General features: G+C 43.5%; 2 protein-coding genes across 4 annotated transcripts; both read right to left on the bottom strand.

The window, feature by feature from the left end:
• Positions 1-466: 466 nt before the first annotated feature.
• Positions 467-9,664, bottom strand: LOC137474856 (aldo-keto reductase family 1 member B1-like). 2 transcript variants are annotated; one of them, XM_068191855.1, is made up of 10 exons: positions 9,573-9,640; positions 7,166-7,333; positions 6,377-6,493; positions 5,636-5,713; positions 4,157-4,279; positions 3,848-3,954; positions 2,982-3,063; positions 2,430-2,513; positions 1,933-2,015; positions 467-1,129 (listed from the first exon to the last, which is right to left on the bottom strand). In XM_068191855.1, exons 1-10 carry the CDS (start codon positions 9,636-9,638, stop codon positions 1,090-1,092), a joined length of 948 nt encoding a protein of 315 aa, XP_068047956.1. In that variant the 5' UTR covers positions 9,639-9,640; the 3' UTR covers positions 467-1,089. The 2 variants fall into 2 exon arrangements, with proteins under 2 accessions (XP_068047956.1, XP_068047955.1); XM_068191854.1 differs by lacking the exon at positions 5,636-5,713 and having other exon boundaries at positions 9,573-9,664.
• Positions 9,665-12,554: 2,890 nt separating this feature from the next.
• On the bottom strand, positions 12,555-21,518 carry USP18 (ubiquitin specific peptidase 18). 2 transcript variants are annotated; one of them, XM_068191852.1, is made up of 10 exons: positions 21,311-21,518; positions 20,571-20,667; positions 19,235-19,380; positions 17,622-17,701; positions 16,684-16,830; positions 16,175-16,270; positions 15,474-15,644; positions 14,647-14,778; positions 14,122-14,171; positions 12,555-13,758 (listed from the first exon to the last, which is right to left on the bottom strand). In XM_068191852.1, exons 1-10 carry the CDS (start codon positions 21,477-21,479, stop codon positions 13,680-13,682), a joined length of 1,167 nt encoding a protein of 388 aa, XP_068047953.1. In that variant the 5' UTR covers positions 21,480-21,518; the 3' UTR covers positions 12,555-13,679. The 2 variants fall into 2 exon arrangements, with proteins under 2 accessions (XP_068047953.1, XP_068047954.1); XM_068191853.1 differs by having other exon boundaries at positions 12,555-13,803; positions 14,067-14,171; positions 21,311-21,507.
• Positions 21,519-23,314: the final 1,796 nt, after the last annotated feature.

The following is a 23,314-nucleotide window of genomic DNA, read 5'->3' as shown; positions in this document are numbered from 1 at the left end:
CACTTGTCCTTCTCTGTGTATGCAGTGCTGAGCCACATTGTTCTTATCCTGATCTGTAAGAGCCTAAAGCAAGTACAGGAGTTTTGAGTCAATTGTTAAAAAGCAAGTCTTAATTAACAGAAACCTCATTAAAACACCAGCATGGGCTGCAGCAGCACCTACTTTGTTGGTGGGTTTTTTTTTTTGTTTTTAACCAGAGACAACAGCATCCAGAGACATCCTTTCAGTAAAAACACAAGCAAACAGTACCTAGGGAACAGTACAGGAGAGTGAAAATCTGCTGTTGGCTTCTGTGGAGCTGCCCAGCTTTTCTGCTTGCTAAATATGACAGTTGCCAAACAAAATAATTCCTGTGCGTCTCCTTTATCAGACTTTGGATTTTCTAGGAGTTTCACAGTCTCAACTGCAGCCGTTCTACTGATAAAGGCAGTATTTATATACTCTTGCAGATACTATAAACCAAACATACAAATCTCTTAGTAGTTTATTAGTTTTTAGCAGTTCATAAATAGGAAACCTCATTAAGAGCTCCTGAATCATAATTCAGCAGTGTCCCATAAAGAGCTTTCAGTCTGCTACACTGAAATTGGTGTTACACTGAACTCAGCATCTCAAGTAGCATGTCATGTCATTGAGATCTTCTGATGTTAAATGGATTGTCTTGTACAGATAATTAAAAGATAGTGTGTCTATTGACCTTTTGTCCAAAAGTATAACCAATCAGAGAATTTAAATCTTCTCTAAACTTAGTCAGAATTTATAGTTATGACGAAGAATGCTTTTCCCTAATCCCAATATATGGGTTTATTAAACTTCATTATCATTACTAAATTAAGATAGAATATGTATTTTGCTGCAACTGAAAATTGTGTTACAAGAACAGATAAAGGACTGATACAGCTGGTTGATATAAAGGAAGTAAATGTATCCATGTTCAAAGATGACTCTTCAGAATGCCTGTGAGTTACCTTCTTCCATTTTTAATACATATTCTTCTTCAATCATGAATTAAAACACAAAGTATTGCAAATTGCTTGAAACAACAATAAATGGTCTGGATCCCTGGAGGATCTGAAGGTGATGTGTACGTCAGTCTTCTGAAAAAGGATAGTCCTTGTGATTTTTGCATCTAGAAAAAGAGAGCATGATTAAAACATTTTAAGGATATAGCTTAGAGAAAAAGCTTGCTTTTTTTTTTTTCCTGATAAAAGAACTGAAACTGAACTACCTTAAAAACACATTGTCTGCTTAGTGTATCTGGGGCAGGGAAAGTGAATTCTCTGTAACCCTTGCATGTATCAGTGACCTCCTTCTCAAAGGATAATGTATCTTATGCTCGGCTGAAATTGCCAAAGTTCCCTGAGATATTAAACCTCTCTCTTGGGAACTCCCAAGCCCCCAGGATGTGGTTAGACAAGTGGGTAACCTGGGAAAACTGAATAAAATGCAGCTCTTGGTGAGTCTGTAACCATTCTCTTATCTAGATAATGTTGGCAGGAGTACATAGGCACAGCTCTTCCCTCCAAAAAAAGCTTACAACTCTCATTCTTAAAATGGAGTTTATTTACTCTGACTGTCCCTTATGTAAAGGAGCCAAAGAAAACGGATGGGGGAAATGGCCGCTTATTTATTTTTGGAATTTCCAGCTGATTTTGATTTTCAGACAGCAGTTTGGTATGCATCCAGTACAGGACATCTTAGGAACATTGTGCCTGCAGAAATCCCAGTGTTCCCAACCTGTACAGGATGGGCAATGCTCTAATAAACCCAAGGGTGAGATTCCAGCAGATGTGACCAGATGTTGGCTAAGGCTCCCTCTCTTTTTAAGTGGGGCTATCAGATAGTGTCTGTTAAGAGGATAGCCAGTGGTAATCCAAGCTATCCAGTGGTAATCCAACCCTGCTAAAGCCTGGAGGAGGAGGAGGTACTCACTCGCTTAATGCACAGATGCGGTAGCGCTTCTTGAAACCAAGGAGGGTCTCCATCTCCTCCTCAGTCAGTTCAAAGTCAAACACCTGCATGAAGGTCCCAAACTGCTAGGTTGCTTCACTTTGTAGTGAGACAAGTTTATTTGCAGAAAGAATAGCAAAAGCAGGCTGAAGCACTAGGAGGTGTGCAGGGGACACAATAAATCCGTGTGTGGAGAGCAGTAAATAAATGTGTAAGGATACAGTGCTGGTAGGGTCTGCCTGCAGAATAATTGTGCCACAAGGTGGAAGTGTTTGGCTTTTACCTGATGTGTTCTAATGAAGATGTGGCTCCTTACTTTCAAAGTGACTTTTTGCATTCATAAAGTGATAACTTATGTGGTATCTGACAAAGGTTTTGGTGGCTCAAAGTTTGAGGGGGTTGGTTTGTACCATTGGCAGAGTGAGGTTTCTTCATGTGTAGTTTAACACCATTAATGACTCTGTAAGGTACTCTCTTACCTTAAAATTTTCTTCAATATGCTGTGGAGTGACAGATTTGGGAATCACACTCACATTTCTTTGGATTTGGAGCCGGATAAGCACCTGCAGGAGCACATAGGGAATTTACACATGAGAAGTGCTGCTTGTCTTCTGAAAGCTGAAAACCAAAGGTGTCTGCATGGTTACAGAGAGCAGCTCTACTGGTAACCAGAGAGGGCTCACAGAGGAGAAGCACTACCTAGACCCTTCCTAATTACTACATGAGCTCATTAAATCTTTATCCATCTCTGAAGCTGAGATGACAACAAGAAAGTGCATTGAGCAAGAGTTCAGGATTGGCAGGGATGCTGTGTTGGAGGGGCAGCCAGTGTGCCAGTTAAAGCCCAAAGCCACTGGTAATCTTCTGTCCATCACTAAGGTAGAGGGAATATTTTTCTAAAGCATTAATCTGTGTGCAAGACACAGCTGGAACTCCATATTATTATTCCATATTACCTCTGTAAGTAGTTACTTTAGCACAAGTGGGAAGAATAAATGTCAGCAGGGAAAACAACTCTGGCCAGTATTAACCTGAGCTGGGGTTTTGTTGTGCTTGAGTGCAATTTCCTTAATTTGAGGATCATCAAAAAGGGAAATATGGTCAGGCTTGGACCTGTAAAAATAAAAAAAAAAAAACAGGCTTCAGTAGTTGAATAACCCATTGTGTTCTCCCTCAAGCCTTATATCACAAGACTACTGTTTAAATGATTAAAAAGCATCATCTTGCACACTTTAATTTAACATCTTGTTACTTCAGTTCCTGCCTTCAATTCTTTCCTTTTATAACAAGTGAGCACATGAGAAGAGGCCTGTAGTTTCTAGTAAAAACAGGTCACTGTAACACATTTATGTCCAGCCTGAGATCAGGCTGGGAATTTCTTTGATCCAGATCCCAAGAATTTCATCTTGTCCTTTACAAGCACAGCTGCTCTGGCAAAAGCCTTGTCCTGGGTCAGAGGAAGCCATGAAGATGGGAGTACAGGCAAAATTTCTGCAACTTCCCCATTTACAAACCTAATCCCTTTGTCTCAGCAGGACTGCAGAGTTGCTATTTTCATAAGCATCTGCTGCCTTGGTTTTTTGTTTGGTTTGTTGTGGGTGGTTTTTTTTTTTGTTGTTGTTTTTTTGTTTTTTTGTTCAGAAAACCTCCTACATGTTTAATAAGCTCACCAAAGCTCATTTAAGAATTCTCTTCTCTGCTTTCATCAACCAATTGATTGTTTTTCTTCAAAGCATGAAACAAGTGTGAGATTTCTGTGGGTGTGATTTTTAATGAATTAGTAAGTCTTTTTCCAATTACAGTAGTTTTTCTCTGAGGTTTCATCCACATCCTGAGACTGGTTTACTGCATTGACTCCAGTCTAGTCTAAGGAAGAAATCTCACTAAACGTTCTTACCCTGGCCAGTTGGGTGCTCCAAGGGGACAATATGCAGTGACAGAGATCCCTTTGGATTGGCAAAACTTAATCAGCTCTTCCTGAGGAAGACAGGGGTGGCTCTCAATCTCAAAAAAAAAAAAAAAATAGCTTTCACCTCTCAAAAGCAGAAGGTACTTCAAGGTTTAGCATCACTGTGCCCATCATCTTTGATAAGGTGTTTTTTTTTTGCAGGTGTGGGGTTTTTAAGGGACTTTAGGAGGTGTTCCATCCAGTGCAACACCCCAGACAGGTGTGATGTCAGTGTTGAGGAGCTGGAGGACAGTTTACCTGATTGTTTGCAGGTTTGTGTCTTAAGCCTGGTTTGCCCAGGAGCCGACCCATCTGTTTGTGATTGAAGTTGGAGACTCCAATAGCCTTCACCATTCCCACATCCACGAGCTCTTCCATAGCCTAGAAACACCACAGAATCACACTTCCCATGAAGTTCTTTCATTTCCACATGGAAAAATATGCCCACACAAAAACTTGAGTGCTAAAAATCTTCCTGGCTGGACTCCTCCTGTGCTGTGCTGTGAGATCTGTACCTGAACAGTGGGGCTCTGCTCAGACTCAGGATCTCACATTGTCTGTCACCATACAGACAAATAACAGCAATATTCACACAACCCCTAAACTATTATTATTTCAGTAAAATATGACTTTTAAAATAGTATCCCTAGGTAGACCTTCACATAGATGAAAGACATTCTTTTAGAGTAATTCCTCAGCTACACAAATAATCATCCCATAATAAAAAGCACCTTCTTTGGAACAGAGCAGTTCAACAAGCTGTTACAAGACAGCTGGAACAGGATGGCTACTGGTGGTCAGCACTGATTAATTTCCCGGGAGAGATGTACCATTTAGCAGTTGGATTATAGGATAAGCAGCACTGTGTTCCCCCTCCATCACCTATTTTCTTTCACACTAATGAGCAATAAAACAGCCAGACAGCCCTAATTAGATTGTCACATCCAGCAGAAAAGGGAAAATAATTATCTACTACCAGCCTTTAGTGCAGAAGATACCCTTGTTCCAAAGCAGAAATAATTTTAAATTGCTGTCATAAGCAGTAGTCTGAAAATTCCACTTTTTTTTTTTTTTTCCCCTCAAATGAACAACAAAAATGTGCCTTATTCTTCATTTGATGGAAGGCAAAAAGCACCAGTGAATTCTTCTGACTCTGGTGAGTTTCTTACCTGCTCTTGGCCTGGCTGTGCTGAGCACAGGGCGGGAGTGGAAGGCAAAGGAAGCCCAAAGTACCGGCCAAGCAGGAATTCGAATTCGCACCCAAGCCTGGTCTGCCACGCAGCCTGTGCTGCACACAGAGCTTAGCAAAGGATTTTGGCCAAGCCCCACTACCTTCCAGAGACAGAAATTTGGGTGCTCTGGTACAGGCATGTTGGCTTTGCTGGGGTCTGGATGGCTCAGGTGCAACAAGAGATAAGCATGGCTACAACTAAAGCCACCAAAAATTGCCCAGAATGGGGTAGGGATGAGAGTGACAGCATTTGTTAGTTGAAGCCACTGCAGTCAAAGATTTCCTCCTGTCATGCCAACCCAGCCAGTTTATTAAGCAGTAGATATAAAAATACCTAAATTTTGGCACAGTGACACAAAAAGGAGCCCAAGGACACAGAGAAATCAGCAATGTCGAATACTTTATATTAGAAATTCTCTCCAAACAATTCCCACAGTGGAAAGCTTAGAGTTTTCAGGCTGTTGTTTCAAACTAGCAAGATATTTCTGGCCTGTAAATGAATGTACCTCCCACGTGTCCAGAAAATCTGTATCGCTGGGAATGATCGTGCCGTTTCCATCTGCAGGAAATAGCTCCTCTCCTGCCTATGAGCACAAATGGGAAAGCAACATTAAGGTCAGCTGAATTATAAATACTTCAAGAAATCATTTAGAAATTTGGGCAAGCGAGTGGAGCTGGAGACACTGAGCTGGATATCCTGAATTATGTTTGTGGCGGGGTGAGACATGGCTGAAATGACTAGCCTGTATCAACAGAGAAATCTTCAAGAGCATCTGTCTCTTGAGGCTCTGTCCTGCAGGCAGAGGAAGGGCAGGCACTTCTGTGTGCCTCAGGTTGGGAAAAGGCCGGGGAGGTGACACGGTGGGGAAAGCAGGATTTATTTAACCTGGGAGTAGAGAGAGAAGAGAAAAATAGGAACTAAGTAGTTCACATGTTTGATTCTTGATAAGGAAATGGCATCCAAACCCCACACTGTAAGAGGAACGTGATCTGGATGGTAATGTGATCCAGGACTTGGAAATGCTGTGCAGGGAAAAATAAGGTGGTTTTTGTACTACAAGACTGACCTAGTTTAAGCAGCCATGACCCTACCTTTCCTCCTGGGCTCTCCCTGCAGAGGTTTATCATTATGTCCTAATGAGGTTTACCAACACTTCTCTTTGGAGGAGACTAAAGGGATGTCTGGTCCCAAAGGCAAAAGGGGCAAAGCCCTGACAGATGGATCCCAGGATTTAAAGTTGTAATACCTTGAATCCCATGGGACAGTGCATCAGGTAGAGATCCAAATAATCCAGCTGGAGGGCAGCAAGTGTTTTCTGGCACACCTCCTTCACCAGGGATCTCTCGTGGAAGGTGGACCACAGCTGTGGGGAAACACAAAGCCTGGGAGCTGCTCTCCCGCCCTCACTACAGCGGAGCATCCCTGGCAGGGAAACACAGGGCACAGACACAGAGGCAGCTCAGGGTGTGGCACATCTTCTCTTCTTGAGGAAGCGCCACTTGAGGCACCTCAATCTATTTGTGGTACTGTTAAGTAAGTAAAATGAGAATGGGACACTCTGAAATTCCATCAATTATTGCAACAATTAAAACAAAGAAAATAAGTGAACCTGGTGAAAATCGACCCACCAGCTTCCAGCAGATAGAAGTTACTTTATTTTTCCTACCATTGTTGTTGGGGGGAAAAAACAAAACAAAGCATAACATACAGGAGTTGACAGGCTGAGGCCGGCGGCGCAGCGGGAGTGACCACAAAAACAATAGCCCTGCTTCCTATCCCAGAGGCCACCAGGAGCACGGCCTCAGTTCCTGTCTCCATGGCTGACAATGGGCAAGGACTACAAAAAACCCCTCTCAAACCAAGCCTTTTGTTTCTCAGGGGTTGACCTATTCCTTCCCCTCACCATCCACAAATTGCTTTGCCCTGACAGAGAGGAGGTCATTCCCAGCTTCATCCCATGGCACTTTCCATGTCAGGACTTTGTCTCTCCTCCCTAGAGCTGGCCCCAAGTGAGAACTATTATCCAAGGACGCACCTTGCTGACAATAAAGAGCTCTTCTCGCCTCACCACGCCCTCCTCCATTTTTTGTCGCAGCGCGTCCCCGATCTCGCTCTCGTTCTGGTACATGTAGGCACAGTCGAAGTGGCGGTACCCAACGTCGATGGCAAACTTCACTGCGTCCCTTGCTGTCCCCTGGAGAGCCTGAAACCAGAAGAGAAGCCAGTGATTTGCCAAATAGCAGATTAAGAGCTTTGCTGTTCTGCAAAGCTGGCAGTTTTAAGCCCCCGAATAACGAGGTGCTCCAGCCTGGTTATGGCTTTCACTAGTTTTGTGAAATCAAACGGCAACGGGAGTCACTGATGAGGTGTCTGAGCTGATCCGCCCTTTTCTAAGTGTTGGAAGTTCACCTTGGGACACGAGGCTATCTTGAAATAAGTTCTAATTTCCTCAGAAATGAAAAGCAACTTTAGTGTGACATACTGGTGACGTGAGGAAACCAATCACCTCTGGAATGCGCGCTGGCCCTGCACAAAAACAATCCAGCTCTTGTTGACACAGGACAGGGACGTGAGGGGACTCAAAACACTACAGACAGTGCCACCTCCTGGGTAAAATACACACTTGGTACTTAAGAGCAAAATAAATCACTTCAGATTCTTGGCTTGGAGACACCAAAGAGCTGTTTGATGACCGAATCCAGAAAATGGCACTCCAAACAGAAAGGTGATTTAAAACCATGACCACCTCCTACGCTTTTTTTTTAATTATATCACTTCTCCAAATTTTTCCAGTCAAAGGGTGTTTAGTTGGCTCACCTAAATTCACAACAAAAACATAGAAAACGCAGCAATTTTTTCCCCCACAAGGCTACACACAACTAAAGAGCCAGTTGAAAGTCTTACAGGTTTTCTTTTTTCCAGCCCCTTTCCCCATCCCATCCCTTCCTACATGTGAGCCTCCCAGGGCAGCAGGAAGAAGCAGGCACGGGCAAGCAGGCTACCAGTGGCCAAATGGTGGCATTTTGGAGCCCCTGATCTCTGGGTGCTGCTGCAGCTTGGGAAAGCTGCCATGCAGGAGCGATCGGTATCGCTGCTGAGGGGTGGAGAGCAAAGGCAACAACCTACCCTTGAGATTACATAAAACTCTGCCCTGTGAGATGTTTTCCAGAGAAAATAACCCATAGTTTCATTTTCCAGGGCGCTCACTGAGCTCGGCTTCAAGTCAGAGCTGCTGGGAAAAGGGGAGGCCCCGTTAAGGCACCAAAACTCTGAGGCTGCTGTGGAAACCTTGAAATCAAACCGCTTTAATGAAATTATCACCACGGGCTTGGGCCTTGTTTTCATTACATAACAGAAGACGTTATTTTGTGGTGGCAGGGGTCGTGTGCCCAAAATTTTCCTCCTACTCAGTCCTAACCGGTTTCTATTAGCAGCTTAACAAGTTCCTTCAGAGAGCTCCCCCATCACAGCGTTGGGCCCTAAGAGCCCCCCTGCAAGGCACAGTTTGGTTTTTAAAGCCTACTTTAACTACTTTAGGCTTCTCAGTGTCCTTTGTCATCAGAAAAATAAAGACTGAAAGGGTTAAACAAATTCACCCCTGTTTGTGCACATAGTTAAATGCTGGTTAGATCAACTGACCCAAAAATATGGCAAGTATTTAAGATATTTTTGTGATGACTGGAAAATATTGATGGGGCTGGGTAGTTGTGATTTGACATATTTTGTTTCCAGTCTCAGATCCAGGGGAAAATCTACTTTTTGTTAATCTTTTTATCTTGCTTAAGAAGATTAGTTTCTTAAATTTTTCAGCTCATTTCCAGACTCCTTTTACATGTATAATTCAATATATATTTTAACCTACTCTCTCTTACTGAAAGTCCACTAGGTAACATTTGCAGGTAAAGAACCACCCAAGCTATATCCCTGCAAAGTGCTGCACACTCATCTGCTGCCAATAAAAATAAGTTATCCTCAGTCTCTAAGGGATTATTGTGAGTTCCCATTTCCAAATCTACTTATTGCCCCTTAAGTTCCTGTATCTACACACACCCATCACAGATGACACCTACATGACATATTAACACCCAGTGCCAAAGAAAAACAAAAAAAAAAAAAGAAAAAGAAAAACAAAACAGAACAAAAAAAAAAATAAAAACGAGCTGGGCAGAAGTTTTTACTTTTGCAGCACGTAATTTTTTTTTTTCCATAGCTAAGAAAAAAAATCTTGTACCTACTTGACTACCTCCACCCGCTCCTAAGATTTCCTGAAGGCCAGGAATAAATACCTGCATTACCTGAGATATTTCAAAAGGACATATTGCACACAGGACTTGCTGCATTCTCCTGACCCGAAGAGGAGATTACTGAAGAAATGTAGTGTGATTCTCAGCAATCTGCTGGGGTCACCTGCCTGCCCAGAGCTCCCCAGCTGCAGCAGGTACCTGCCAGGTCCCCAGTCCCAGGATGGGCATCCTCCCACGAGTGGGCAGCTCCAGGTAAGTGGCCATGTGCAGTCTCCTCCCAGCACCGCAGGCAAGGAGAGGCTGTGGACTCTTGCAAAACCTTTTAAATCAGCTTGGCCCCTCCCTCCTGCCTGCTGACTGGCTGCAGACAAGGAAAATATGGGCAGAAGTGCTATAATAAGAGGAGGCAGGGATTTTGGGTTATCTCACCCTTTGAAGAACTTAAAAACTGATTACAGCCTCCTCATGAATTTATTGAGTGAGCTCATTGTGGCAGTTTTGGCAATTTTGGCAATTTTGCATTGGTTGAGGTTGCAGGTTCAGCTTTTCTGCAAGAAAAGTGGTATTTGGGGAGTTGGCGCATGCCCCAAAACCTTTTCTCATCTCACCTGTTGTGAACACATCACCAGAAGATGCCAGATAGCTGCTTTTCTCAGGAAGAAGCATTACCCTGTCCACAGGAGGAATAATTTTTTTTAATTCCCAATATGGCTTCATCCCCACAGCATCAGGCACCTATGTTTTTATACCTTTTTGTATTTCTTTTACATATATATATATATATTTGATCTCAAGGCTCCCCATAGCTTTTGCTGTCAGCCGCTGTCTGGTGAGTGGTCACTCCATTCAGAACCCTTTTAATTAAATTCTGAAAGACCAGGTTTTGAAATAAAAGATCAGGTCTGTTGACCTGCTGTTGGCCTGAATTCTGCAATGAAAGCAGGGTTTAACCAGCAATTGTAGTGCCCAGGGCTGCTAGGTAGAGATTTCATTCCCCTACATGGATTTTCTCCTTATTTGTGAGAAAAGGGGATTACATAGAGATCTGTGATGACCATGACTCTCCGAATCATTGTTTCCCCATCCTTCAGTGATTTTGTAAATTACATATTGACATTTTAGAAATGACACCTTTGTGAGACATTTATTAGATGCATTTATTTTTTTCCCCTGGTATTCTGTGTGTTTCTTGAAGGTGAGGAATATCTGAATCTCAGGAAGAGTCTGGCAGGGATGAAGCAGAGAATGTGTAATTTGCTACTGCATGGTAATCCTAAACCAAACAAAAAAAGGAAATGAGGAGTTACCAGGACCTCCAGTAATCTCTCCAAACGCATCCTCTTGGCTTTATCTGGCTTTTCAAAGCTCTTGCTGTTGGTGCTGGGCTTCATTTGCACAATGACTCAAACACAGAACAAATAATTGCAGCTCCTTTGCAGCAGTTTTTTGGTAGAAAAGTGTTTCTGGCAGAAATGCCAGGAGCTGTTTTATGTCAGCAGCCCTGGGGCAAGGTTCCCACCACTCTCCTGTTCAGCAGCACACCAGCACTTAACCCCAGGCACTGGGCTGAAAGGGGCTTCCTTGGATGAAAATAACTCCTTGGGCAGTTTATCCAGCGCAAGGCTGGGCTTTGCTGTGGACACAGGAGCAGCCAAGGTGATTTTTTGCAGAAGAAGCTCAGCTCAGGAGTTTTTAAACCGGAGTTTTTGCGCTGCAGTTCGCTCACCCTCCCGCTCTCCCACGGCCCAGCTCCGTGTGGAAGCAGTTTAAGCTTTCACGTGACAGCAAACCTGAAAACAAACTCACTGTGCCTCCAGCACAAGGGTGAAGTGTCCAGGTTCAGCTGATTTTCCCTGGGTCCTGAGTTGTAAGACATGGTTTGGACGTATTCTATTGCCATCTGTCAGAGGTGGGGCAGTTATCCCCTGTTCATTGGGCAGTTTTATTTATCTCTTCTACCACCCATCCTCCCTCCAGGAGATCTCTTCTGTGAGTGTCCCTGCATGGCTGAGAAAATTCCATCATCCCATGGGGAGATGCTCCACCCAGGGGAGGAGCCAAGCATTCCTACCTGGATACAATCTGACCTTTGGGACACCACAGCAGCCTTTGCCCACTGCATTCTCACAGGAGCAGCTTTCTTCCCCACTGCATTCCCAGAGGAAGCCCAGGCCCATCTCCAGCAGCCCTGGAGCTTCAGAGGAAAACTCCACCCTTGTCCAGGATCCCTGCTCCAGCAGAAGCACAGCTGGCACTGCAGGAGGGCTGAGCCACCATGGGATGGGACTGCTGCCACCACCCTGACCCACAGGGGGTCAGGGCCTGCTCTGACTCTGGCAGTGGCTTTTAATTTGTTTGTACTATTGTGTTTGTATTTTAATTTTCCTGGTAAAGAACTGTTATTCCTATTCCCATATCTTTGCCTGAGAGCCTCTTAATTTCAAAAATTATAATAATTCGGAGGGAGGGGGTTTACATTTTCCATTTCAAGGAAGGCTCCTGCCTTCCTTAACAAACACCTTTCTTTTCAAATCAAGACACCATGGCTCTTGGAGATAAACATTAGCAGCAGCTCTACCCTGAATACTCGATCTGCATTCAGTGTTTAGGAAGAATAGATCAAGAATAAACCACAAGACTGATTTTAAGGGATGCATCCCATAATATTTTATTCAAAAAAACACTGACTACTTGTCATTGGAATTAAATGAGGTTTTTTTTACTGATTGAAAATATTCTTAAATATATCTCTGCAATTGTTTCCTTGATGGGTGACATCCCTGGAAGGTTACGATGCATTTAAGGCATTTTTCATAAGCATAAGTTTTGAAATTTAAAGTTATAGCTAATTAGAAATGTCAGTTCTCTTATCCCATTAACTTCTCAGTTCAACTAAGAAAAATGCAGCTTTTTACAGCTCCTTTACAGAGGCAAAGTGTTGGAAAAGCAAACAGAGACTTGGTTTTCTTACTCACCCATTGCAAGATGCTTTAGAAAGGGTCCAATGCATTCCTGAAGGAGAAGAGGCTGAAAATTCCTCATCCTGATGGCAAATAATACACTGGGATTTTTTTACCACAGAATAAATAAAACAAATACACAGCTAAACAGAATAATGGACCTTGCTAATGCAGTGAAATAAATACCTGCTACACCATGAGTAATTTCCCAGCTATGCTCTAAGATTTTTCAGTTTAACTTCAGAAAATTGACATGATTTGTGAACTCCACCATCATTACCAAAATAAAATTAGGTTATACATAGATGGCAATATATCTAAATTAGTTTTATAGTTTTATATAATTTATATCATTTTAATATAATTTTATAATTGCTCAGCCCACAAAAACAGCACCTTTGTAAAGATACAGTCATAGGGTGTATTAGGGTGAAGGTATTTCCAGATCATAAACTGCTGGGATCCTCAATCCAAGAGGATCAGCAAGAGTTAACGCCACGAGTATTTTAAAAGCCACACAATCAAAAATCCCAGAAATTCAAGCATATCAAGGCATCTCACTTCCCTTATCACCATGTATGGCCTGTATTGTGCAAAATCACTAACCAGCTTCAGAATCTCTGCTGCTCTGAATATTTTCCTCTACAAGAAAGAAAATGCTTCTAAAAGCCCGATATGCCTGTTGAAATAATAATCACCTGCACAATTTTAAACAAATCATCTTGGAAATCAGAACTGCTCCAATAGCTCCTGATTTAAAACACCTCTTGACACATCTCAGCCCCTGCAGTGATTCATTTTCTGGGAGGTTTTAAGGAGTGTGTGCCACTGATGTGTGTGTCATAAGGCTTCTGATCCTTCCTCCAGTTGTTTCTGGGGTGATTTTTGGGGTTGCCTGCCCAGCTTTCCAGCATCTAACACAGTGGTAAAAGGATAAAGTAAATCTCGAGCTCTTACTGGCTCTGTGTGGCTCCCACAGCTCTCCAGTCATACCACACACCTCCCTGGCACATCACACTGGCTTTCAGGCCAAACACTTCCCCTGGAATGGGATCCAGGCATCAGCATTAAGGAAAATAGTAAGGCAGCAGAGACAAGGACTAGCTTCACCATCTTTTAAAGAGGAAATGGACATGTAGAGTCACATGAATATAAAAAGTACACGAAAGAAAAAGTCTCTAGCTGCAACAGTTCCTAGGTCCTTTCCCCAGCTGAGTGTCTGCTGCACGTTTTTCACAAAACGTGACGCCTGAGGTTGCTGGGTGCAGAATGTCTTTCCTCTGAAACATTTGTACATGTCCTCACTGGCACAGAGGTGCTGAGCTCCAGAGACAATGCACAGCTTTCAGAGACATTCTGATACTCCTGGCCAGGGCTGCTGAGGGTGCTTTTTCACATAAAACAAGAGATAGGCTGTTTCTCTCCTGTGGAGGCAAAGGGAAAGCACATCACAAGGTATGTTTGAAGATCTAGGTTGCAGCTAACATCCCAGAATTGCTCCTGCTCAGCTTTCTGAGCTTTAGGTCAACTACACTGGTCCTCTCCAGTGTTCCCAAGACTTGCTGGCAGTGCTGTGGTTTATAGGAGAGATTATCTCCCTCCTGTGAGCTCATTTCTTACAATGCATCAAAACAAAAAGCGTGGAGAAATCCTGACTGGCACATCTCCTGCATCCCCACTAGACCCCAGGCAATATGTTCCCAAACCAGTTTGTCTCCCCTCTCTTTGCTACCCTCATTCCAAAGTCCAGAGCAGCATTAGGAAAAATCAGGGATGCATTTGCATACCAGCAGAGGTTGGAATGTCCATAGGTGCATTTAACATCATCCCACGATACCTAGAGAAGACAAACACACAGGAGGAGCCTGGTAAAAACTCTTAAGAGATGGAAAAATTCTGATACCATCCCAGGAGTTCTCATAAGAGTGGCATAAGTGGCACTTCCATGACCTAAACACCTTTCAATAAATTGGTTTGTTGCTTTGAGTCTTTGAGGAAAAACAGTTCTGAATGTATACATTAAACAGATGTAGGATACATCAAGTAGGATATTCAGCAAATATCCTGAATATTCTGCAATATTCAGAATGCTTCTGCATTTTGCAATGCACAAAACAGAACCTGAGGCCTTGTTTGGTGCAGAAGTGAGAGTCACTCTGCCCTCAGCCCAGAGCATCCTGTAGCAGAGATGAACAAAGCTCTGCAGCCTCAGTTTCCTTTCCTGGTTCTCTCTAGTCAGCACCAGTCAGATTGGATGAGACCTGGAGGAGTGTCCAGGAAGGTACAAGAGAAACGTGGCTGGATCTGCTCACCTGGCAGACCTCAGAGTCGTTGAAGCAGTACCATTTACAGTCTGTGAGCCTCCGAATGTAGGCACAGTAATGTCCACAGCTGCTTGATCCCGAATGAGCGACGACAGCAAACAGCTCATACTGCCAGGTAGCCTGCAAAGGGACACAAAGAGCAACTTCCAGTCCAGCAATTCTCATCTGCCACGGAGCGTAGAGAAGCAGCAGCCAGGGCAGCAAGGACGGGCATTTTGTAAGGAAAAAAGATCAGATTTGCCTTGAGAATCCTTTCGTGCTCTTGCTCTCAGGTTTGCCCATCAGCTATGGGCTGGCAGCCTCCCTGGAGACCAGAGGGTGGTGAGAAAGGCAGCAGGACAGCAAAGAGGTTCATCACAGCCAACGCTGCAGCGGTGACTTCTGTTGTTGCCACACTTCCCCTTGTTATTTCCCAGGAAAAGAAACAGACCCACAGTGGGGCTGATCCATCTCAGCTACCTAGCAAAGCTGTCGTGGCCAACAATATAAACAATACTGCATGGGAAATACCAGGAACAGAGTTCCCCTGTCTTGGACAGGTGAGATCTGCAAAGCCTGGCTTTTGTCCTTAAGGCAGGAAGCTCCAGTTATGGTGCCTTTGGTGATTTAATCTGAGTACAGAATGTTAAATAATGGCTGAATCAGTTAAAACTATGGGATGTGAGACAACACCAGGCACAGGTAAAGTTTGAGACACAAATTTTTAAGACGGGTACTTTGAACTGAGACAAGTATTGGTGTGATCTCTTAAGTTTTTATGAGAACGGAGCAGAGAGGAGAAGAAAATCTGCCCTTTTTGAACAGGAGTATCTCACCTTTTCACTGTCATCTGCTTGGCACTGACTTTCTGTCAAGACTTCCCTGAGATCAAGTTCTTGTGGGAATGGCAGGTGGTGACTCAGCTTGTGCGTGCAAGAGGATCTCTCAAAGCAGAAGCGCTTTAGGTGCAAGGTCAGAGTCTGTGGCAGATGGACGAGCTTCATGCTCTGTAAAACAGTCAATAATGCAACTGAAAACTGGGGACAAACCCTGGGGACAAACCCTGGAGAGCCACTGCCCCCCAGTGTGTGTAGAATGGAGAACAGCCAATGCTCCAGTGAATATTTGCCAGTTCCAGGGGACAGCAGAGGCCAAACCTTGGTAGTCCATCTGCACACAAGGCACATCCACACAGCAGAGCTGTGATATCCAAGTTTCTCAGCTTTAGTGTCACCAGCACCCAGCCTTGGGTGTCTCAAGGGCTGCTTCACTTCTCATGTGCTTTCCTAGCCCTAGGCTGGTAGCACAAGGAAAGCAAGGAGAAGCAAATCAACTTCCTTGTGACATTAGACCACAGGACCTCCTTCCCAACAGGAGGAATGGTGTCTGTGGTTTATATCTCACTGACACTGCTGTCCTGGCAAATCTGAGTTGTTGATCTCCTCTTAAACTCGGTATGGTTGAGTCCTTTCCCCACCCTCCCCAGTCCTCAAGGGAGGTCTGGGTATGAAACATGGGGAAATAATTCTCCGATTACCTGCAGAAAAGTTGTTTTCCTCCCACACTGTTGACAGAAACACATGTTTTGTCCAGTCAGCTCCTCTGGATGGAAGAAGTATTGCAGACAGTCCTCCTAAAAAGACAGAGACTTCCTTCAACTGAATTCCTTCAGATGGATTTTTATTTCTACATTATTTCAGAGGGTCCAAGCCAGCAAAGTTAGAGGAGGCATGTTTTATTCAAAGGAAAAAACACTGCCCAGCAGCCTGAAAGAAAAGGTACCTCATTTCTCCTAGCTGCTGCTGTGATTGCAATCATTGGGAAAAAAAAAAGAGTACACATATTCCACAAAGAAGGTATTGATGTATAAATGTCTTTTATACCTACTTCAAAGCCTTAGTGGTTTTCAAAGCAGCTCCTTTATGCTGAAATAGTATAAAGTGGTCAGAGAATCTATAAGGTCCAGTGGACCACTGGCATTTGAAAAATCCACTCTGAACAGAGGGGAATCATCTCCTAAGGAAACAGTGCTGCTGCTAAACTTACCAGAGTCTTCAGCCTGTAAGAATTGGCATCCAGCACAGGGAGTGGAAGGGTTAACATGGTGCTGTTGCTCTTTACTTCAAAAGAGCACCTCTGACAGGCCAGGTGCTCCTGTATGCAGATCGTGTACAAATCACTCAGCTCTTCAACCTGGAGGGGTGAAAAAAAAAGGCCAAAACAAGGTTTATGAAGAAGACAGCTGAGCTGTTTCCCTGTGGGTGGGAAAAGCCCCTCTGGTCACACATTTCAAGCAAGGTTATTCCTTTGAGGTTGGAACCAAGATGTGACAATGACTTATGTGGACAGGGTACTTCCACAATTTGAAGGAGAACAACTCCTTCCCCTCATTCCCTAACAGAGGGGAAAGACACACCCCATAAGATCAGAGGGTTAAATATCTGCTTTGATGCAGAATTGTTCTATTTTGCTTGAAACTGCAGCAGGAGCCTGTCTTCTGTATTACTAAAACTGTGACAGTCAATCAGGGAAGAGTCACTTTTCTCTTCCCAGTCCCATAGGAGTTATATACATCACATACTATCAGTGACTAATTATAGTGAAATTCATGTGGCTGACTTCAAAGAATAGAAAAGCTGTTTCAAGATACACCAATAAATGCTGACAGAAATTTGGGGGGAAAAGAAATTACATATAACTAAATGCAATGCTGCAAAAAGATCAATCTTTTAGTTATTAATCAGCTTTCCCATTAGAATGGAGACTGGCATGCCCTGAAAGCAGGATGAGCAAAACTTAACTGTGATTCAAAATGTCAAAGCTTATGAAACAAAGATTCTCTGTCCCATTTGAAAGATGCTATGAAAGAAGAGATACTTTTAAAAATTTAACTTAGGACAATTGCCAGTGAATAGGATCCTTCAAGGAGCAGAGGAAACCACACATGATAAGGGCCAAAGGTTCATTTCAGTCACCATCCTTACCAGCTCTGGCTTTTTCATCTGCTTCTTTAACAAGTTCCAGAGAGTCAGAAAGAGCTGAGCAGCATCATGCTGCACAAACACTGCACGAGCAGAAAACACAGCCTCAATCATTATCATGAACAGCACCGAGCACAGACAGATCTTTTTGTCCCCCCGCCTTAGATCCAGCCTCTTGTCCCTTGCTCCTCCCTGCAGAGACAGAGCTTAGACTGGGCACCAGCTGCAATTTCTCCATGTGACCTGAGCAGGCAGTGGGAAAAGACAGGAGTGTTTGTACCACCCAGTGCAAAAGTCGTGTCCTTGTCACCAGATGCAGGGACAAGAGGATGCTCAGTACCTACCAGAGGATGGCTCAGATGGCTCACTGATCTGGGGGGTGCATTTCATAGCATCAGAGAATGGTTTGGGTTGGAAGGAGCCCTAAACATCATCTGGTTCCACTCCCCCCACCACGGGCAAAGACACCTTTCCACTAGACCAGCAAGCACCTTCCCATCTGGCCTTGAACACTGGCAGGGACACAGCACCCACAGCTTCTCTGGGCATCCTGCATCAGTGTCTCACCACTCCCACTGGAAAAAACTTCTTCCCAATATTTGATCGAAGGCAGCTCTCCATTTCACACCATAACCCCCTGTCCTGTCAGTTCCATGTCACATGTCCTACCACACCCTTGCAAATAGTCCCCTTTGAATCCTGCTTAGAAGCAATACAAGGAAGATTCTGTTCTCCTTTTCACCTTTATTACTCACAGACTTGTTTTCCCCATCCCCTCATGCCCCAGGAAGGCTAAAATGCTCCTGAGTACTGAGATTAAAATGACAGGAGGGCCTATCCCTATGTCTCATACACCAGATAGGATAAACCACTTGATCCCTATCTCTCTTTAACTGGAAGAGAGATGGCTGACTGCAAATCTACTCAGAGTCAGTAGAGAACTGAACACAAGAAAAGAGGAACACAAGATAAACTCAGTATCCCTCTTTCATAAAGGTCAGGCCACCTCCCTTTTCAGTACTCTCCTGTTTGGGCTTTTATATGACACAGAGAAGGGCATTTGGTTATACCCTGTGTATTGTACACATAGACAGACTCTTGGCATCCCATTGTCACTGGTCACTCATGCATTAAAAACCTCCCTCTTTTAGAACTTCAACCAGCTGGGAGATTTAGCCTGCAAATTCTTCTCTCTGCCCTTATAAGAAGGAGCAGGAGGAGGATCTGTGCAAAGTCATTCCTTTTCCACACTATCCCTTCTTTTTAATAAGTAACAGCAGCTATTTCACTCTCATGATGCAGTACAGCAAAACAAATCAAACAATGAACTGTCCTCTCTGCCCTGCACAGCACCCACAGCTGAATCTTCTAGCAGCCTGATAGTCCTCCCACCCTTTGGATATCAGCAAATGCATCCAGCAGGGTTTGTGTTTTTTCCTCTCTTCACAAGTAAGACACAGCACTGCACTCAGCCTGGAGGCAGCTACAGGGAGCACTGTGTCATTGTGTACCTAAGTGCTGGCATTTCTGAATTCCTGGAGGAGATGTTGGAGTCTGGGCTGCTGGTAAGTGCTGGATAATGCAGACAGAGGTGGGCACGAGGCAGGGCTGCTTACATTTCACTCTGTGCTCTGAAAGGCAGCAAGCCAGGTCTGTGGGACTAACAGCTTTGCACTTGCCACACTGCATCTTCTCCAACAGCAGGAGCATTTGGTACGGGACATTTTTCCTCCTCTGCGCAGGAGATGATGGCACTGTGATCCTGAAAGGGGAAGAAGCAGCACCCGTGGTAATTAGAGGTTCACTGGAGAAATATCAGACATCACACCTGAAGGAGCACAAGTCAGTAGCAGAGACAGCAGCTCAAGAGGAACCAGAATGGGAACATTTTCAGCAAAAGAAGGGAAAAGGGAAAGGGAATCCCACAGTGCAGGCTGACAGTTCTAAAGTAAAAGGCCAAAATTTTAAGTTGGCTTGCTCCTGAATAAGAGACAAGCCAAGCAGGACCTCAAGTGCTTTCTGGCCTCTAGGAACAGCATTAGTTACAGCCAATTCCAGACCTTTATTGCTTCCCACTCATCGACGTCCTCACTCTCAACATGCCCTCAAAATTTCATGAGCATGTATATCATAATGATTGTATTTCAACAATATGCCAACAAAAATCTTAATTCTCCCTAAATTTACTGTAGCCCACAGGTTTTTCTTTCTTCAAATAAGCGTGGTAACCTACAGTCTACATTATTTAGCTTTGCCCATTTATGACACTTATTATTTCTGCATATCTGAAATTTGTCTTCTTTCTCCTCTGCTCAGCAGTGAGCAGGTAAGAAAGGACTGAATAGGAATGATCCACTTAGATTACTAAATCTGCAGTGAAGTGAATAAACTGAAAACACATCAAACCAGTTCTTAGTGTGGTCAGTAGGGAGACAGAAGCCCAAATCCTCCTCAAAACACTCAGGGACAACAGTCAAACAAAGTAATGCTAGGTATTCATGATCTGCAGCAACACTTCTCTGTCAGGGGCTAGCCAGGGCAGCCAGGGCCTGGAGGCAAGGGATTAGGGTATGTTTGTGTTTACATGCTTCAAGTGACAAAATTAATAGTGGATATGGCTACAGGTGACACACCCTTTATTATAACGGCCTGTGAGTAAACCTGGAATAAAATTATATCCTGTTAGGGAAAGGAGAGAGATACAAGCCATACAGACTCAGTTCAGGACATGAATCAGGGATGATTAACCAGTCTGAACACTGCAACTTCTACCTTTGCAGGGCCTGTCAGTGCGTGACAGACACGACAAGGCAGAGACCTTGCTGAGGGACCAAAAGCATCCTGACAGCACCTCAGTGATCCAAGCCTTCAAATGTACATCCCATATAAAAGAAGGAGTGGAGACAACAGTGCAACAATGGAAATATCTCAGGGAGTTCAAACAGGAGGTACCTTCGGAGTATCCTTGTGAAGTGTATGTTCATGAGGAACACCTGGAGCAGAGAGTTCAGACAGCAGCTCTGCCCAAGGTTGTACAGTCCAATAGCTTCTGTAGGGGAGAAGAAGACAAAGTGAGGCCTGGGGATGGGTACAAGAAAGGAAAGTGAAAGTTATTTGGAAGTGGCAAACTCTTCTTGTGCACATTCAGTAATTCAGCGTAGTGGCTCAGCATCTTGGTCAGACCTGAAAAAGTGTTCAATCTCTTCTTCTGTTGATCAAGGAGATAAAATTTGGTTTTGTTTGGCAACTGACAGAAAAAAATCCAAGTAAATCTGGCTAATGATTCTCAGATTTCTCCCAGTTCCTCTACTTTCAGTCCTCTCATAACACACCTAAACATAAAATAGAACAACAGGAGGCAAAGGCTGCCTGTATGAGGAGAATAACCAGGGCCTAGTCCATGGTTTAGCAAATCCAGCAATGCTGGCTGTGTTTGGAAAGAGTCAGAGCCATCAACTGGGCCTTTTTGGCTGCAATGGCCAATTTGAGGACTTAAAGACAGAAAAAGCTCTGAGATCTTCATGTAATTCATTCTAAAAAAACTCAGAATGGTTACTTGGCAAGGCAAAATGAGAATTATCCTCAGTGAAGAGATAGGGAATAGGAGAAAATTAAGCCTATGGACAGAGAACAGAACAGCAGGCACAAGAAACAGAAAATATGACAGTGAAGAATAGGCAAAACATTATTACCATTTTTTAAGTCTGCCAGACCAAAGACTGATGTCACCTTCTGGTTTTTGGCCTTCACCTCTTCGGTTTCCTCTTTATTATGTTGTACTTCAATTTCCGCCTCCATGATCTCGCTTGGTGCCACCTCTGGTTTCTTGCTTCTTTCTTGACGTCCACTTGTTTGTCCCATCAACAATATTGCTCAAGGACAGAAGAGACCTTTTCATTATGAAAAAAGTGAAATCAAAAAAACATTGAATGGTTTGGGTTGGAACGGTGGAAAGGAGCCTTAAAGATAATCTAATTTAAGCCCCCTGCCACAGGCAGGCATGTCATCCACTAGATCAGGTTGCTCGGGGCCCCATCCAGCCTGGCCTGGAATATCAATAAAGATTACTGCAACAGCATGTGGGGTATTTGAATTAACATGGGTGTTGAAGAGTGCAGGCAATTGCTAAGGGAACAGAAACGCAGTCTGACGACAATTGCTCATCCTGTCTTCCTCTTGTGGCTAAATAAATAAATGAGCCTTCAGTTCCACAGAAACAGCTCCATCTAGCCAAGGAACTCCACATATCCCTGTTCGGAAATATTTGGTAAATAAGATGATTAAAATTGCCCAAAAGCAGATGTTGCAAAACTCGTCTGTTTGAAAAAAAGCAATCTTTTATCAAAAAAAAAAAGTAGCCCAAGTATTGAAAAGGTCAAATTTCACCTTCTCTTCTGACCTGCTAAGCACGTTTGGTTTCTGTGCTGGGCTACCTGCACTGGTTTTAAGCGCCTGAGTCACAGCACTACTGTGTAATTCTGAAACACATTTAAGTACCAACATATCAGTTTCTTTTTCTGTTCCTTCAAGTGATCACAGGCAAAGTAACTGTCCATGCAAGAGAACCATTGTAATGCCTTAATTTTTAAGGGAGTATTCAACAGACCATTACTCTGACACTCTCCTGCGACTCAGCTACTAAAGCAAAATCAAAATACACAAACAAAACCATCTGACAAAAGTTCAAATGCAACTATACAAAAATTAAACTTTCTAAAAGCCCACTGCCAACATGGAGACAGAATCAGAAGAGAGCAGATATTCATGGGGAAGGGCAGGGTGGAGACCCAAAAAACGCTCAGAAATTATTATTCTACAAATATTAAACAGCGCATAAAATCAACCCAAGGCCAAGCACTGAAAGAATGAAGAAAAGCTACTAAGAAAGGGAAATAAGCAAAATCCTCGTTCTGCCTTTCATAAAAAAAAAAGTCTTTGTTTTAAAAGCATGATTTTGGGTTAACTATGCCTAATAGCATCAAATATCAAAGTTACTGAAGATTCAGACAGAAAAGCTAGAAATGGATTTTTTTCCCTGGTTATTACCTTTAAGTATAGGTATTTCCTATTGTACTTTTGATTGTTTACTTTTGAAGATTACTTTTGATCTCTAAGTGTGGCACACTAAGATTCACCAAGTATTGTCGGATTTGCTGAGTTTTTATTGTGAAAAAAAAAAAAAAAAACAAACAACAAACTCTGAAAGGCAGATTCAAGACCATTACATTTTATACCCAAACCCGGTGATTAGAACAGATTAGAATGCAGGAAAAGATAAATTTCATCTGATTTCTCTCTTGCCAACACAGAGCCTGTGCACTGACTGCCTGTTTTCCTGGAGATGATGTAACGACACGTTCAAGTTTCTGAAAGCGGAGCTGGAGTGGGAGCCCGTCTCAGGCTGGTGGGTTTAACTGGTGTAGAATCAGCCAGGAGGTAAGGGATGCTCCCAGGCAGTGGGGATGTCAAAAGAGACAGAAAGGAGAGGGGCAGGCCGCGCAGAGGTAGCTAAACATAGCTAGGGCTGTGGTGGGGATGAAGAAAACCTGCAAGACACAGGTTTTGTCAGGAAGAGGAGGACTAAGAGTGGGATTAAAGAGCAAGTGGGGGCTGAATGACTTTGAGCGGCTTGAGGAAAAGGTAGAAAGATCTTAGGGATCTTAGGGCAGGAAGGTGCAGGGGAATACAGGAGGATT

This window comes from Anomalospiza imberbis, chromosome 5 (genome assembly GCF_031753505.1).
Source record: "Anomalospiza imberbis isolate Cuckoo-Finch-1a 21T00152 chromosome 5, ASM3175350v1, whole genome shotgun sequence".
NCBI classification, from domain to species: domain Eukaryota; kingdom Metazoa; phylum Chordata; class Aves; order Passeriformes; family Viduidae; genus Anomalospiza; species Anomalospiza imberbis.
This window is presented reverse-complemented; position numbering and strand designations above follow the sequence as displayed.